The 12,245-nt window shown below is 45.0% G+C and overlaps 1 protein-coding gene across 4 annotated transcripts in view; it reads left to right on the top strand.

Moving 5' to 3' along the window:
• The window catches only part of LOC118372278 (potassium voltage-gated channel subfamily H member 7-like), a 141,454-nt gene that overhangs the window by 121,646 nt on the left and 7,563 nt on the right, over positions 1-12,245 (top strand). For all 4 annotated transcript variants that reach the window (XM_052499257.1, XM_052499255.1, XM_052499256.1 and 1 more), the window contains 3 exons: positions 8,001-8,206; positions 9,910-10,009; positions 10,981-11,277. In XM_052499257.1, coding sequence (XP_052355217.1) covers positions 8,001-8,206; positions 9,910-10,009; positions 10,981-11,277 — 603 coding nt within the window. The remainder of the gene's footprint in view (positions 1-8,000; positions 8,207-9,909; positions 10,010-10,980; positions 11,278-12,245) is intronic.

Here is a 12,245-nt window from a genome sequence, read left to right as displayed (position 1 = left end):
AGTCACAGCCCTATAGACATTCACACTACCTCCCTGTTGTCATATAGTCACAGCCCTATAGACATTCACACTGCCTCCATGTTGTCATATAGTCTCAGCCCTATAGACATTCACACTACCTCCCTGTTGTCATATAGTCTCAGCCCTATAGACATTCACACTGCCTCCATGTTGTCATATAGTCTCAGCCCTATAGACATTCACACTACCTCCCTGTTGTCATATAGTCACAGCCCTATAGACATTCACACTGCCTCCATGTTGTCATATAGTCACAGCCCTATAGACATTCACACTACCTCCCTGTTGTCATATAGTCTCAGCCCTATAGACATTCACACTACCTCCCTGTTGTCATATAGTCACAGCCCTATATACATTCACACTACCTCCATGTTGTCATATAGTCACAGCCCTATAGACATTCACACATTACCTCCCTGTTGTCATATAGTCACAGCCCTATAGACATTCACACTACCTCCCTGTTGTCATATAGTCACAGCCCTATAGACATTCACACTACCTCCCTGTTGTCATATAGTCACAGCCCTATAGACATTCACACTACCTCCCTGTTGTCATATAGTCTCAGCCCTATAGACATTCACACTACCTCCCTGTTGTCATATAGTCACAGCCCTACAGACATTCACACTGCCTCCTGTTGTCATATAGTCACAGCCCTATAGACATTCACACTACCTCCCTGTTGTCATATAGTCTCAGCCCTATAGACATTCACACTGCCTCCATGTTGTCATATAGTCACAGCCCTATAGACATTCACACTACCTCCCTGTTGTCATATAGTCACAGCCCTATAGACATTCACACTACCTCCCTGTTGTCATATAGTCACAGCCCTATAGACATTCACACATTACCTCCCTGTTGTCATATAGTCACAGCCCTATAGACATTCACACTACCTCCATGTTGTCATATAGTCACAGCCCTATAGACATTCACACTACCTCCATGTTGTCATATAGTCACAGCCCTATAGACATTCACACTACCTCCCTGTTGTCATATAGTCACAGCCCTATAGACATTCACACTACCTCCCTGTTGTCATATAGTCACAGCCCTATAGACATTCACACTACCTCCATGTTGTCATATAGTCACAGCCCTATAGACATTCACACTACCTCCATGTTGTCATATAGTCACAGCCCTATAGACATTCACACTACCTCCATGTTGTCATATAGTCACAGCCCTATAGACATTCACACTACCTCCCTGTTGTCATATAGTCACAGCCCTATAGACATTCACACTACCTCCTGTTGTCATATAGTCACAGCCCTATAGACATTCACACTACCTCCATGTTGTCATATAGTCACAGCCCTATAGACATTCACACTACCTCCCTGTTGTCATATAATCTCAGCCCTATAGACATTCACACTGCCTCCCTGTTGTCATATAGTCTCAGCCCTATAGACATTCACACTGCCTCCATGTTGTCATATAGTCTCAGCCCTATAGACATTCACACTGCCTCCATGTTGTCATATAGTCTCAGCCCTATAGACATTCACAAGGCCTCCCTGTTGTCCTATAGTCTCAGCCCTATAGACATTCACACTGCCTCCCTGTTGTCATATAGTCTCAGCCCTATAGACATTCACAAGGCCTCCCTGTTGTCATATAGTCACAGCCCTATAGACATTCACACTGCCTCCCTGTTGTCATATAGTCACAGCCCTATAGACATTCACACTGCCTCCATGTTGTCATATAGTCACAGCCCTATAGACATTCACACTACCTCCCTGTTGTCATATAGTCACAGCCCTATAGACATTCACACTACCTCCCTGTTGTCATATAGTCACAGCCCTATAGACATTCACACTACCTCCCTGTTGTCATATAGTCTCAGCCCTATAGACATTCACACTACCTCCCTGTTGTCATATAGTCACAGCCCTACAGACATTCACACTGCCTCCCTGTTGTCATATAGTCACAGCCCTATAGACATTCACACTACCTCCCTGTTGTCATATAGTCTCAGCCCTATAGACATTCACACTGCCTCCTGTTGTCATATAGTCACAGCCCTGTAGACATTCACACTGCCTCCCTGTTGTCATATAGTCACAGCCCTATAGACATTCACACTACCTCCCTGTTGTCATATAGTCTCAGCCCTATAGACATTCACACGGCCTCCATGTTGTCATATAGTCACAGCCCTATAGACATTCACACTACCTCCCTGTTGTCATATAGTCAGCCCTATAGACATTCACACTACCTCCATGTTGTCATATAGTCACAGCCCTATAGACATTCACACTACCTCCCTGTTGTCATATAGTCTCAGCCCTATAGACATTCACACTGCCTCCCTGTTGTCATATAGTCACAGCCCTATAGACATTCACACTACCTCCCTGTTGTCATATAGTCTCAGCCCTATAGACATTCACACTACCTCCCTGTTGTCATATAGTCACAGCCCTATAGACATTCACACTGCCTCCCTGTTGTCATATAGTCTCAGCCCTATAGACATTCACACTACCTCCCTGTTGTCATATAGTCACAGCCCTATAGACATTCACAAGGCCTCCTGTTGTCATATAGTCACAGCCCTATAGACATTCACACTGCCTCCCTGTTGTCATATAGTCTCAGCCCTATAGACATTCACACTACCTCCCTGTTGTCATATAGTCACAGCCCTATAGACATTCACACTACCTCCCTGTTGTCATATAGTCTCAGGCCTATAGACATTCACACTGCCTCCATGTTGTCATATAGTCACAGCCCTATAGACATTCACACTACCTCCCTGTTGTCATATAGTCACAGCCCTATAGACATTCACACTGCCTCCATGTTGTCATATAGTCACAGCCCTATAGACATTCACACTACCTCCCTGTTGTCATATAGTCACAGCCCTATAGACATTCACACTACCTCCCTGTTGTCATATAGTCACAGCCCTATAGACATTCACACTACCTCCCTGTTGTCATATAGTCACAGCCCTATAGACATTCACACTACCTCCCTGTTGTCATATAGTCAGCCCTATAGACATTCACACTACCTCCATGTTGTCATATAGTCACAGCCCTATAGACATTCACACTACCTCCCTGTTGTCATATAGTCACAGCCCTATAGACATTCACACTACCTCCCTGTTGTCATATAGTCACAGCCCTATAGACATTCACACTACCTCCATGTTGTCATATAGTCACAGCCCTATAGACATTCACACTACCTCCATGTTGTCATATAGTCACAGCCCTATAGACATTCACACTACCTCCCTGTTGTCATATAGTCACAGCCCTATAGACATTCACACTACCTCCCTGTTGTCATATAGTCACAGCCCTATAGACATTCACACTACCTCCATGTTGTCATATAGTCACAGCCCTATAGACATTCACACTACCTCCCTGTTGTCATATAGTCAGCCCTATAGACATTCACACTGCCTCCCTGTTGTCATATAGTCTCAGCCCTATAGACATTCACACTGCCTCCATGTTGTCATATAGTCTCAGCCCTATAGACATTCACACTGCCTCCCTGTTGTCATATAGTCTCAGCCCTATAGACATTCACAAGGCCTCCCTGTTGTCATATAGTCTCAGCCCTATAGACATTCACACTGCCTCCCTGTTGTCATATAGTCACAGCCCTATAGACATTCACAAGGCCTCCCTGTTGTCATATAGTCACAGCCCTATAGACATTCACACTGCCTCCCTGTTGTCATATAGTCACAGCCCTATAGACATTCACACTGCCTCCATGTTGTCATATAGTCTCAGCCCTATAGACATTCACACTGCCTCCCTGTTGTCATATAGTCTCAGCCCTATAGACATTCACACTGCCTCCCTGTTGTCATATAGTCTCAGCCCTATAGACATTCACAAGGCCTCCCTGTTGTCCTATAGTCTCAGCCCTATAGACATTCACACTGCCTCCCTGTTGTCATATAGTCTCAGCCCTATAGACATTCACACTGCCTCCCTGTTGTCATATAGTCACAGCCCTATAGACATTCACACTGCCTCCCTGTTGTCATATAGTCACAGCCCTATAGACATTCACACTGCCTCCCTGTTGTCATATAGTCACAGCCCTATAGACATTCACACTACCTCCCTGTTGTCATATAGTCACAGCCCTATAGACATTCACACTACCTCCCTGTTGTCATATAGTCTCAGCCCTATAGACATTCACACTACCTCCCTGTTGTCATATAGTCTCAGCCCTATAGACATTCACACTACCTCCCTGTTGTCATATAGTCACAGCCCTATAGACATTCACACTGCCTCCCTGTTGTCATATAGTCACAGCCCTATAGACATTCACACTGCCTCCATGTTGTCATATAGTCTCAGCCCTATAGACATTCACAAGGCCTCCCTGTTGTCATATAGTCTCAGCCCTATAGACATTCACAAGGCCTCCCTGTTGTCATATAGTCTCAGCCCTATAGACATTCACAAGGCCTCCCTGTTGTCATATAGTCTCAGCCCTATAGACATTCACACTGCCTCCATGTTGTCATATAGTCACAGCCCTATAGACATTCACACTGCCTCCCTGTTGTCATATCGTCACAGCCCTATAGACATTCACACTGCCTCCCTGTTGTCATATAGTCACAGCCCTATAGACATTCACACTGCCTCCCTGTTGTCATATAGTCACAGCCCTATAGACATTCACAAGGTCTCCCTGTTGTCATATAGTCTCAGCCCTATAGACATTCACACTACCTCCCTGTTGTCATATAGTCACAGCCCTATAGACATTCACACTGCCTCCCTGTTGTCATATCGTCACAGCCCTATAGACATTCACACTGCCTCCCTGTTGTCATATAGTCACAGCCCTATAGACATTCACACTACCTCCCTGTTGTCATATAGTCACAGCCCTATAGACATTCACACTACCTCCCTGTTGTCATATAGTCACAGCCCTATAGACATTCACACTACCTCCCTGTTGTCATATAGTCACAGCCCTATAGACATTCACACTGCCTCCCTGTTGTCATATAGTCACAGCCCTATAGACATTCACACTACCTCCCTGTTGTCATATAGTCACAGCCCTATAGACATTCACACTGCCTCCCTGTTGTCATATAGTCACAGCCCTATAGACATTCACACTACCTCCCTGTTGTCATATAGTCACAGCCCTATAGACATTCACACTACCTCCCTGTTGTCATATAGTCTCAGCCCTATAGACATTCACACTGCCTCCCTGTTGTCATATAGTCACAGCCCTATAGACATTCACACTGCCTCCCTGTTGTCATATAGTCTCAGCCCTATAGACATTCACACTGCCTCCCTGTTGTCATATAGTCACAGCCCTATAGACATTCACACGGCCTCCCTGTTGTCATATAGTCACAGCCCTATAGACATTCACACTGCCTCCCTGTTGTCATATAGTCACAGCCCTATAGACATTCACACTGCCTCCCTGTTGTCATATAGTCACAGCCCTATAGACATTCACAAGGCCTCCCTGTTGTCCTATAAGGAAGTGGCAGAAGGACAGGTATAAATTTAACAGTGCATTTGGAAATGATTCAGACGCCTTCACTCTTTCTACATTTTGTTACATTACAGCCTTATTGTAAAATGGATGAAATAGTTATTACGTCATTAATCTACAAAATTCAAAAGGCACTCGCACATCTGAGCAATCTAATTTGCAGGTGCATGGCAACAATTGAACAAGATGAAGGAAAAAGGAAACCGCACACTGCTCTTGATAGTATCACCGATCTCAGAGCTCTGACGAAGGCCGTGTGGCCGATACGTCAGCTTATTAAAGATCGGTGATACTACCAAGAGCAGTGTGCGGTTTCCTGTTTCCTTCACGTCATTAATCTACAAAATGCCCCATAACGACAAAGTATAAACACGTTCTTATACATTTTTGCTGGTGTCTTTAAAACATGAAAACTGAAACATGTCACGTGTGCTCCCTCTCCGGCCTCTAGGTCACCAGGCTGCTCATTATGGTGCACACCTGTCACGCGCGTCAGCACCTAATGACAATCACCTGGACTCCATCACCTCCTTGAATACCTGCCCAATTTATGTCCCTCCCTTTGGCTCCTTCCCCAGGCATTATTGTTCCTGTTTCAGTTTCATGTCTGTGTGTTGTTTGTGTTTCTTGTTTTGAATGGTGTTTCATTTATTGATTAAACGTTTCACTCCCTGAACTTGCTTCCCGACTTCCAGTGCACATGTTACAAAACATCACATTTACATAAGTATTCAGACCCTTTACTCAGTACTTTTTTGAAGCACCTTTGGCAGCGATTACAGCCTTGAGTCTTCTTGGGTATGACGCTACATGCTTGGCACACCTGTATTTGGGGAGTTTCTCACGTTCTTTTCTGCAGATCCTCTCAAGCTCTGTCGGGTTTGATGGGGAGCATCGCTGCACAGCTATTTTCATGTCTCTCCAGAGATGTTCGATCGGGTTCAAGTCCGGGTAACTCAAGGACATTCAGAGACTTGTCTCGAAGCCACTCCTGCATTGTCTTGGCGGTGTGCTTAGGTTTGTTGTCCTGTTGGAAGGTGAACCTTCGCCCCAGTCTGAGGTCCTGAGCGCTCTGGACCAGGTTTTCATCAAGGATCTCTCTGTACTTTGCTCCATTCATCTTTCCCTCGATTCTAACTAGTCTCCCAAAACAAAAACATCCCCACAATATGATATTGCCATCACCATGCTTCATCGTAGGGATGGTATTGGCCAGATGATGAGCGGTGCCTGGTTTCCTCCAGACGTGACGCTTGGCATTCAGGCCAAAGAGTTCAATCTTGGATTCATCAGGCCAGAGAATCTTGTTTCTCATGGTCTGAGAGTCCTTTAGATACCTTTAGGCAAACTCCAAGTAGGCTGTCATGTGCCTTTTACTGAGGAGTGGCTTCTGTCTGGACACTCTACCATAAAGCCCTGATTGGTGGAGTGCTGCAGTGATGGTTGTCCTTCTGGAAGGTTCTCCCATCTCCACAGAGGAACTCTGGAGCTCTTGTCAGAGTGACCATCGGGTCCTTGATCACTTCCCTGACCAAGGCCCTTTTCCCCGATTGCTCAGTTTGGCCTGGCGGCCAGCTCTAGGAAGAGTCTTGGTGGTTCCAAACTTCTTCCATTTAAGAATGATGGAGGCCACTGTGTTCTTCGGCACTTTCAATGCTGCAGAAATGTTTTGGTACCCTTCCTCAGATCTGTACCTGGACACAATCCTGTCTCAGAGCTCTACGGACAATTCCTTCAACCTCATGGCTTGGTTTTTGCTCTGACATGCACTGTTAACTGTGGGACCTTATATAGACAGGTGTGTGCCTTTCCAAATCATGTCCAATCAATTGAATTTACCAGAGGTGGACTCCAAGTTGTAGAAACATCTCAAGGATGATCAATGGAAACAGGATGCACCTGAGCTTGATTTCACGTCTAATAGCAAAGGGTTTGAATAATGATGTAAATAAGGCGTTTCTGTTTTTATTTTTCGATAAACCTGTTTTCGCTTTGTCATTATGGGGTATTGTGTGTAGATTGATGTGATAAAAAATATATATTTTAGAATAAGGTTGTAACGTAACAAAATGTGGAAAAGGGGTCTGAACAAAATGCACTGTTAGATGACCTCAACAGACAGCTGAGCTGCATTATGGGAAATACCCCAGGTGGTTCAGCTGTTTGTGGGTCAAGGCATGTGTGTCATTATGTGCATGTTATATTTCACCATGTTTATCAAACCTTTATCTTTCTTTCTCTCCCTCTCTCCCTTCCATTTACCTCTCCCCCTTTATCTCTCTACCCACTACCCCTCTCCCTTCCCTACCTCCCTCTCCCTTTCATCTCTCTACCTCCCCTCCTCTCTCCATCTCTCCTCCCTCCCTCTCGTTTTCTCCCCCTCTCTCCTCATTCTCTCTCTCTTCCAGGGAAGAATGACATCTTTGGGGAGATGATCCACCTGTACGCCAAGCCGGGGAAGGCCAACGCGGACGTGCGAGCGCTCAGCTACTGTGACCTGCACACCATCCAGAGGGAGGAGATCCTGGAGGTGCTTGACATGTACCCCGAGTTCGCCGACTACTTCCTCAGCAACCTGGAGCTGACCTTTAACCTCCGAGACGAGAGCGGCAAGGTAAATACAGACGGACTGACAGACAGACACATACAGTGCCTTGCGAAAGTATTCGGCCCCCTTGAACTTTGCGACCTTTTGCCACATTTCAGGCTTCAAACATAAAGATATAAAACTGTATTTTTTGTGAAGAATCAACAACAAGTGGGACACAATCATGAAGTGGAACGACATTATTCAGCCCCTTAACTTTCAGTGCAGCAAACTCTCTCCAGAAGTTCAGTGAGGATCTCTGAATGATCCAATGTTGACCTAAATGACTAATGATGATAAATACAATCCACCTGTGTGTAAGTCTCCGTATAAATGCACCTGCACTGTGATAGTCTCAGAGGTCCGTTAAAAGCGCAGAGAGCATCATGAAGAACAAGGATCACACCAGGCAGGTCTGAGATACTGTTGTGAAGAAGTTTAAAGCCGGATTTGGATACAAAAAGATTTCCCAAGCTTTAAACATCCCAAGGAGCACTGTGCAAGCGATAATATTGAAATGGAAGGAGTATCAGACCACTGCAAATCTACCAAGACCTGGCCGTCCCTAAACTTTCAGCTCATACAAGGAGAAGACTGATCAGAGATGCAGCCAACAGGCCCATGATCACTCTGGATGAACTGCAGAGATCTACAGCTGAGGTGGGAGACTCTGTCCATAGGACAACAATCAGTCGTATATTGCACAAATCTGGCCTTTATGGAAGAGTGGCAAGAAGAAAGCCATTTCTTAAAGATATCCATGAAAAAAATTGTTGTTTAAAGTTTGCCACAAGCCACCTGGGAGACACACCAAACATGTGGAAGAAGGTGCTCTGGTCAGATGAAACCAAAATTGAACTTTTTGGCAACAATGCAAAACGTTATGTTTGGTGTAAAAGCAACACAGCTCATCACCCTGAACACACCATCCCACTGTCAAACATGGTGGTGGCAGCATCATGGTTTGGGCCTGCTTTTCTTCAGCAGGGACAGGGAAGATGGTTAAAATTGATGGGAAGATGGATGGAGCCAAATACAGGACCATTCTGGAAGAAAACCTGATGGAGTCTGCAAAAGACCTGAGACTGGGACGGAGATTTGTCTTCCAACAAGACAATGATCCAAAACATAAAGCAAAATCTACAATGGAATGGTTCAAAAATAAACATATCCAGGTGTTAGAACGGCCAAGTCAAAGTCCAGACCTGAATCCAATCGAAAATCTGAGGAAAGAACTGAAAACTGCTGTTCACAAATGCTCTCCATCCAACCTCACTGAGCTCGAGCTGTTTTGCAAGGAGGAATGGGAAAAAATGTCAGTCTCTCGATGTGCAAAACTGATAGAGACATACCCCAAGCGACTTACAGCTGTAATCGCAGCAAAAGGTGGCGCTACAAAGTATTAACTTAAGGGGGTTGAATAATTTTGCACGCCCAATTTTTCAGTTTTTGATTTGTTAAAAAAGTTTGAAATATCCAATAAATGTCGTTCCACTTCATGATTGTGTCCCACTTGTTGTTGATTCTTCACAAAAAAATACAGTTTTATATCTTTATGTTTGAAGCCTGAAATGTGGCAAAAGGTCGCAAAGTTCAAGGGTGCCGAATACTTTCGCAAGGCACTGTATGGAAGGACAGAAGGATGGATGGATTGGTGGGTGGATGGATGGACCATGCGACCGGTAGGCAGTACAGATAAAATGTTAAGTGGTGTATTTTCTTGTATGCAGCCTCAGAATGCAGAATCAGTCTACCCCTCCCCCAGTGATTCTGATGGGGATGACATCAAATGCAGAAGAAGGCTCACTAACAAGAGGAAATCTTCCGCAGGTGAGTTGAGGTGGTTTTTATGACAACTCTTTTTCAAACAGTTCAACTGAGCCAGCCTGTTTTATACAATATCATGCATTTTAGTTATTTAGGAGACGCTCTTATCCAGAGCAATTAGGGTTAAGTGCCTTGCTCAAGGGCACATCGAGAGAGAGAAAATTCTACACCTAGTTGGCTCTGGGATTCGAACCAGCGACCTTTCACTTCATGAAAGTGTCTCCAAGTTTGAGAAGACTGTATTCATACACAGGGAATAGTTTTCATTTGGCTTCTAAGAGCTCTGTAAGTTGGGAGGCATTGTTGCAACACACCACTCAACAGTTTGGTATCCATTCAAACTAATTAAATTGGTCACCATGGTTACGGTTTTTCAGAATACAGTTCCATCTCCTAAAATAAACCCCTCTCCCACCATGTCATGTTGACCTGTACTGTAGATTGTCCAAATGTGTTTTTGTCTAATTCAGACAGATTGTACCACATTAAAAGTATGGCAATTAATGTTCTACATTTTTCAGCCATATCATATCCTTCAAAGCATGCCATTGGATGTTATCTCTCCTCTACTTATTTTCCTTCACATTTACTGACAGTTTCCCTCTCCGCTCACCTTCCATCTGCTTCTGTAAAGGCAAAGTTGCAAGCACACAATGAAATATATAGAGTATCTTTATGGCAGCAAGGCTCTGAGGCAGCAGCAGATCTGGTGGGGACCGTTTAGAGCACGACACCTTCCTATTGTTTGATCTGCCGAGCTGCTGCCTCCCAGAGGAGCTGTCTGTAACAAAGAACCCAGTGTTCCTCCAACACACACTCACTCACACACAAATGCACGCACACACACACACACACAGACATGCATGGATGCACACACACAGACATGCATGGATGCACACACACACATGCATGCATGCATGCCCACACGCACGCACAGACACACTCATCCTGATTGCCCTCCTCCTTCCCCACAGGGACCCAGATCAAAGAGACGTCGGTGTTCTGCGATGGTGGTGAGCGGGAGAGGCAGCTCTACCCCTCCTCCCAGGCTGTAGCCACCGTGGTGGAGGAGAGGAGAGACTCAGAGGAGGAGAGGGAAGAGGAAGAAGAGGAGGAGGAGGGAGGGGAGGGGGAGGAGCAGAGGCCTCTGTGCTCAGGGGGACAGGGTTACCCCTTGGTGAGGGACCACACCGTGGGACTTGGGCTGGAGGACGTTGTTCCGGACGCGTCGGGGGGAGGAGACAATGTGGAGAGGAGCCAGTCTTATAAAGGTACAGTTAGAAGCCTCTAAAAATCCCTACAACAATGCTTTTAATGGCTAGGCCATTTTGGCTCGACCAAAAGCTGACCCACCAATTCAAATGAGCTCCATAACCATTAAAAGATCAAAATAACTCATTTTATCTTGCAACAACGACCTGGTAAAATGTCCATACCAGAAATAACCTTCAGTGAGTGTATGGGTAGCACAGCACGGAAGCCAGAGGGCCCAAAACAACCAATGGTCACACGACAAGACATGTCCTTTCAAGCCCTTTTCTACAGAATATTGAGTAACTGTACTGTAATTAATTTGGATAAAGGAAATTACCCTGGGCCACTGGAGCAGGATGTCACACATATTAAAAATCCAAACAAGGATTAGGGCTCATCGCCACGGCAACTACCATTATAAGAGGATTATTTATATCCAACCAGGGTCATTGGTCTGGAAATGCAGGGTTTCGAACACACTCTGTTAGATGTTTTCATTTACTGTATATATACTGTTATTCAGTGGTAGAAAATGCACCAATGCTAATATTAAAGCAGAGTGCCTCGACTGACACAGTATCTATTGTTGTACTGTTCTAGCACGGTGTTAAGGCGTCATCTAAAACCAAGCAAAACAGGAGGTACACTAGCTATGAAAATAGAATTAAGCTCCTGGGGCCAGGAGTTTTCCCTGGTTAGGAAACATGGTCAGGAAAACCTCAGGCCCTACATGGCACTGATCCCAGACCATTTTTTTCCCAGTGAGTAAGAAGAAGACAGGACTGGTGAGGCTGGCTTCTTACAGGCCATAGGTTCATTTCAGACCTGGCACTCTTACAGGTTTGTTGGAAAATCCTGTTCATGTTTTATCCCTCGCCAATTTGCCACCAGATGCCAGCTCATTACCTTGTTGATGCCTGGTTGGCATTAAAGATGGCAGGATCTATGGTGACCAGCTTGTGAAAGAGATCATGAGCTTAGCTTG

This window comes from Oncorhynchus keta, chromosome 37 (genome assembly GCF_023373465.1).
Source record: "Oncorhynchus keta strain PuntledgeMale-10-30-2019 chromosome 37, Oket_V2, whole genome shotgun sequence".
NCBI classification, from domain to species: domain Eukaryota; kingdom Metazoa; phylum Chordata; class Actinopteri; order Salmoniformes; family Salmonidae; genus Oncorhynchus; species Oncorhynchus keta.
Note: the sequence above shows the minus strand (reverse complement) of the source record. Positions and strands in the feature narration are given on the sequence as shown.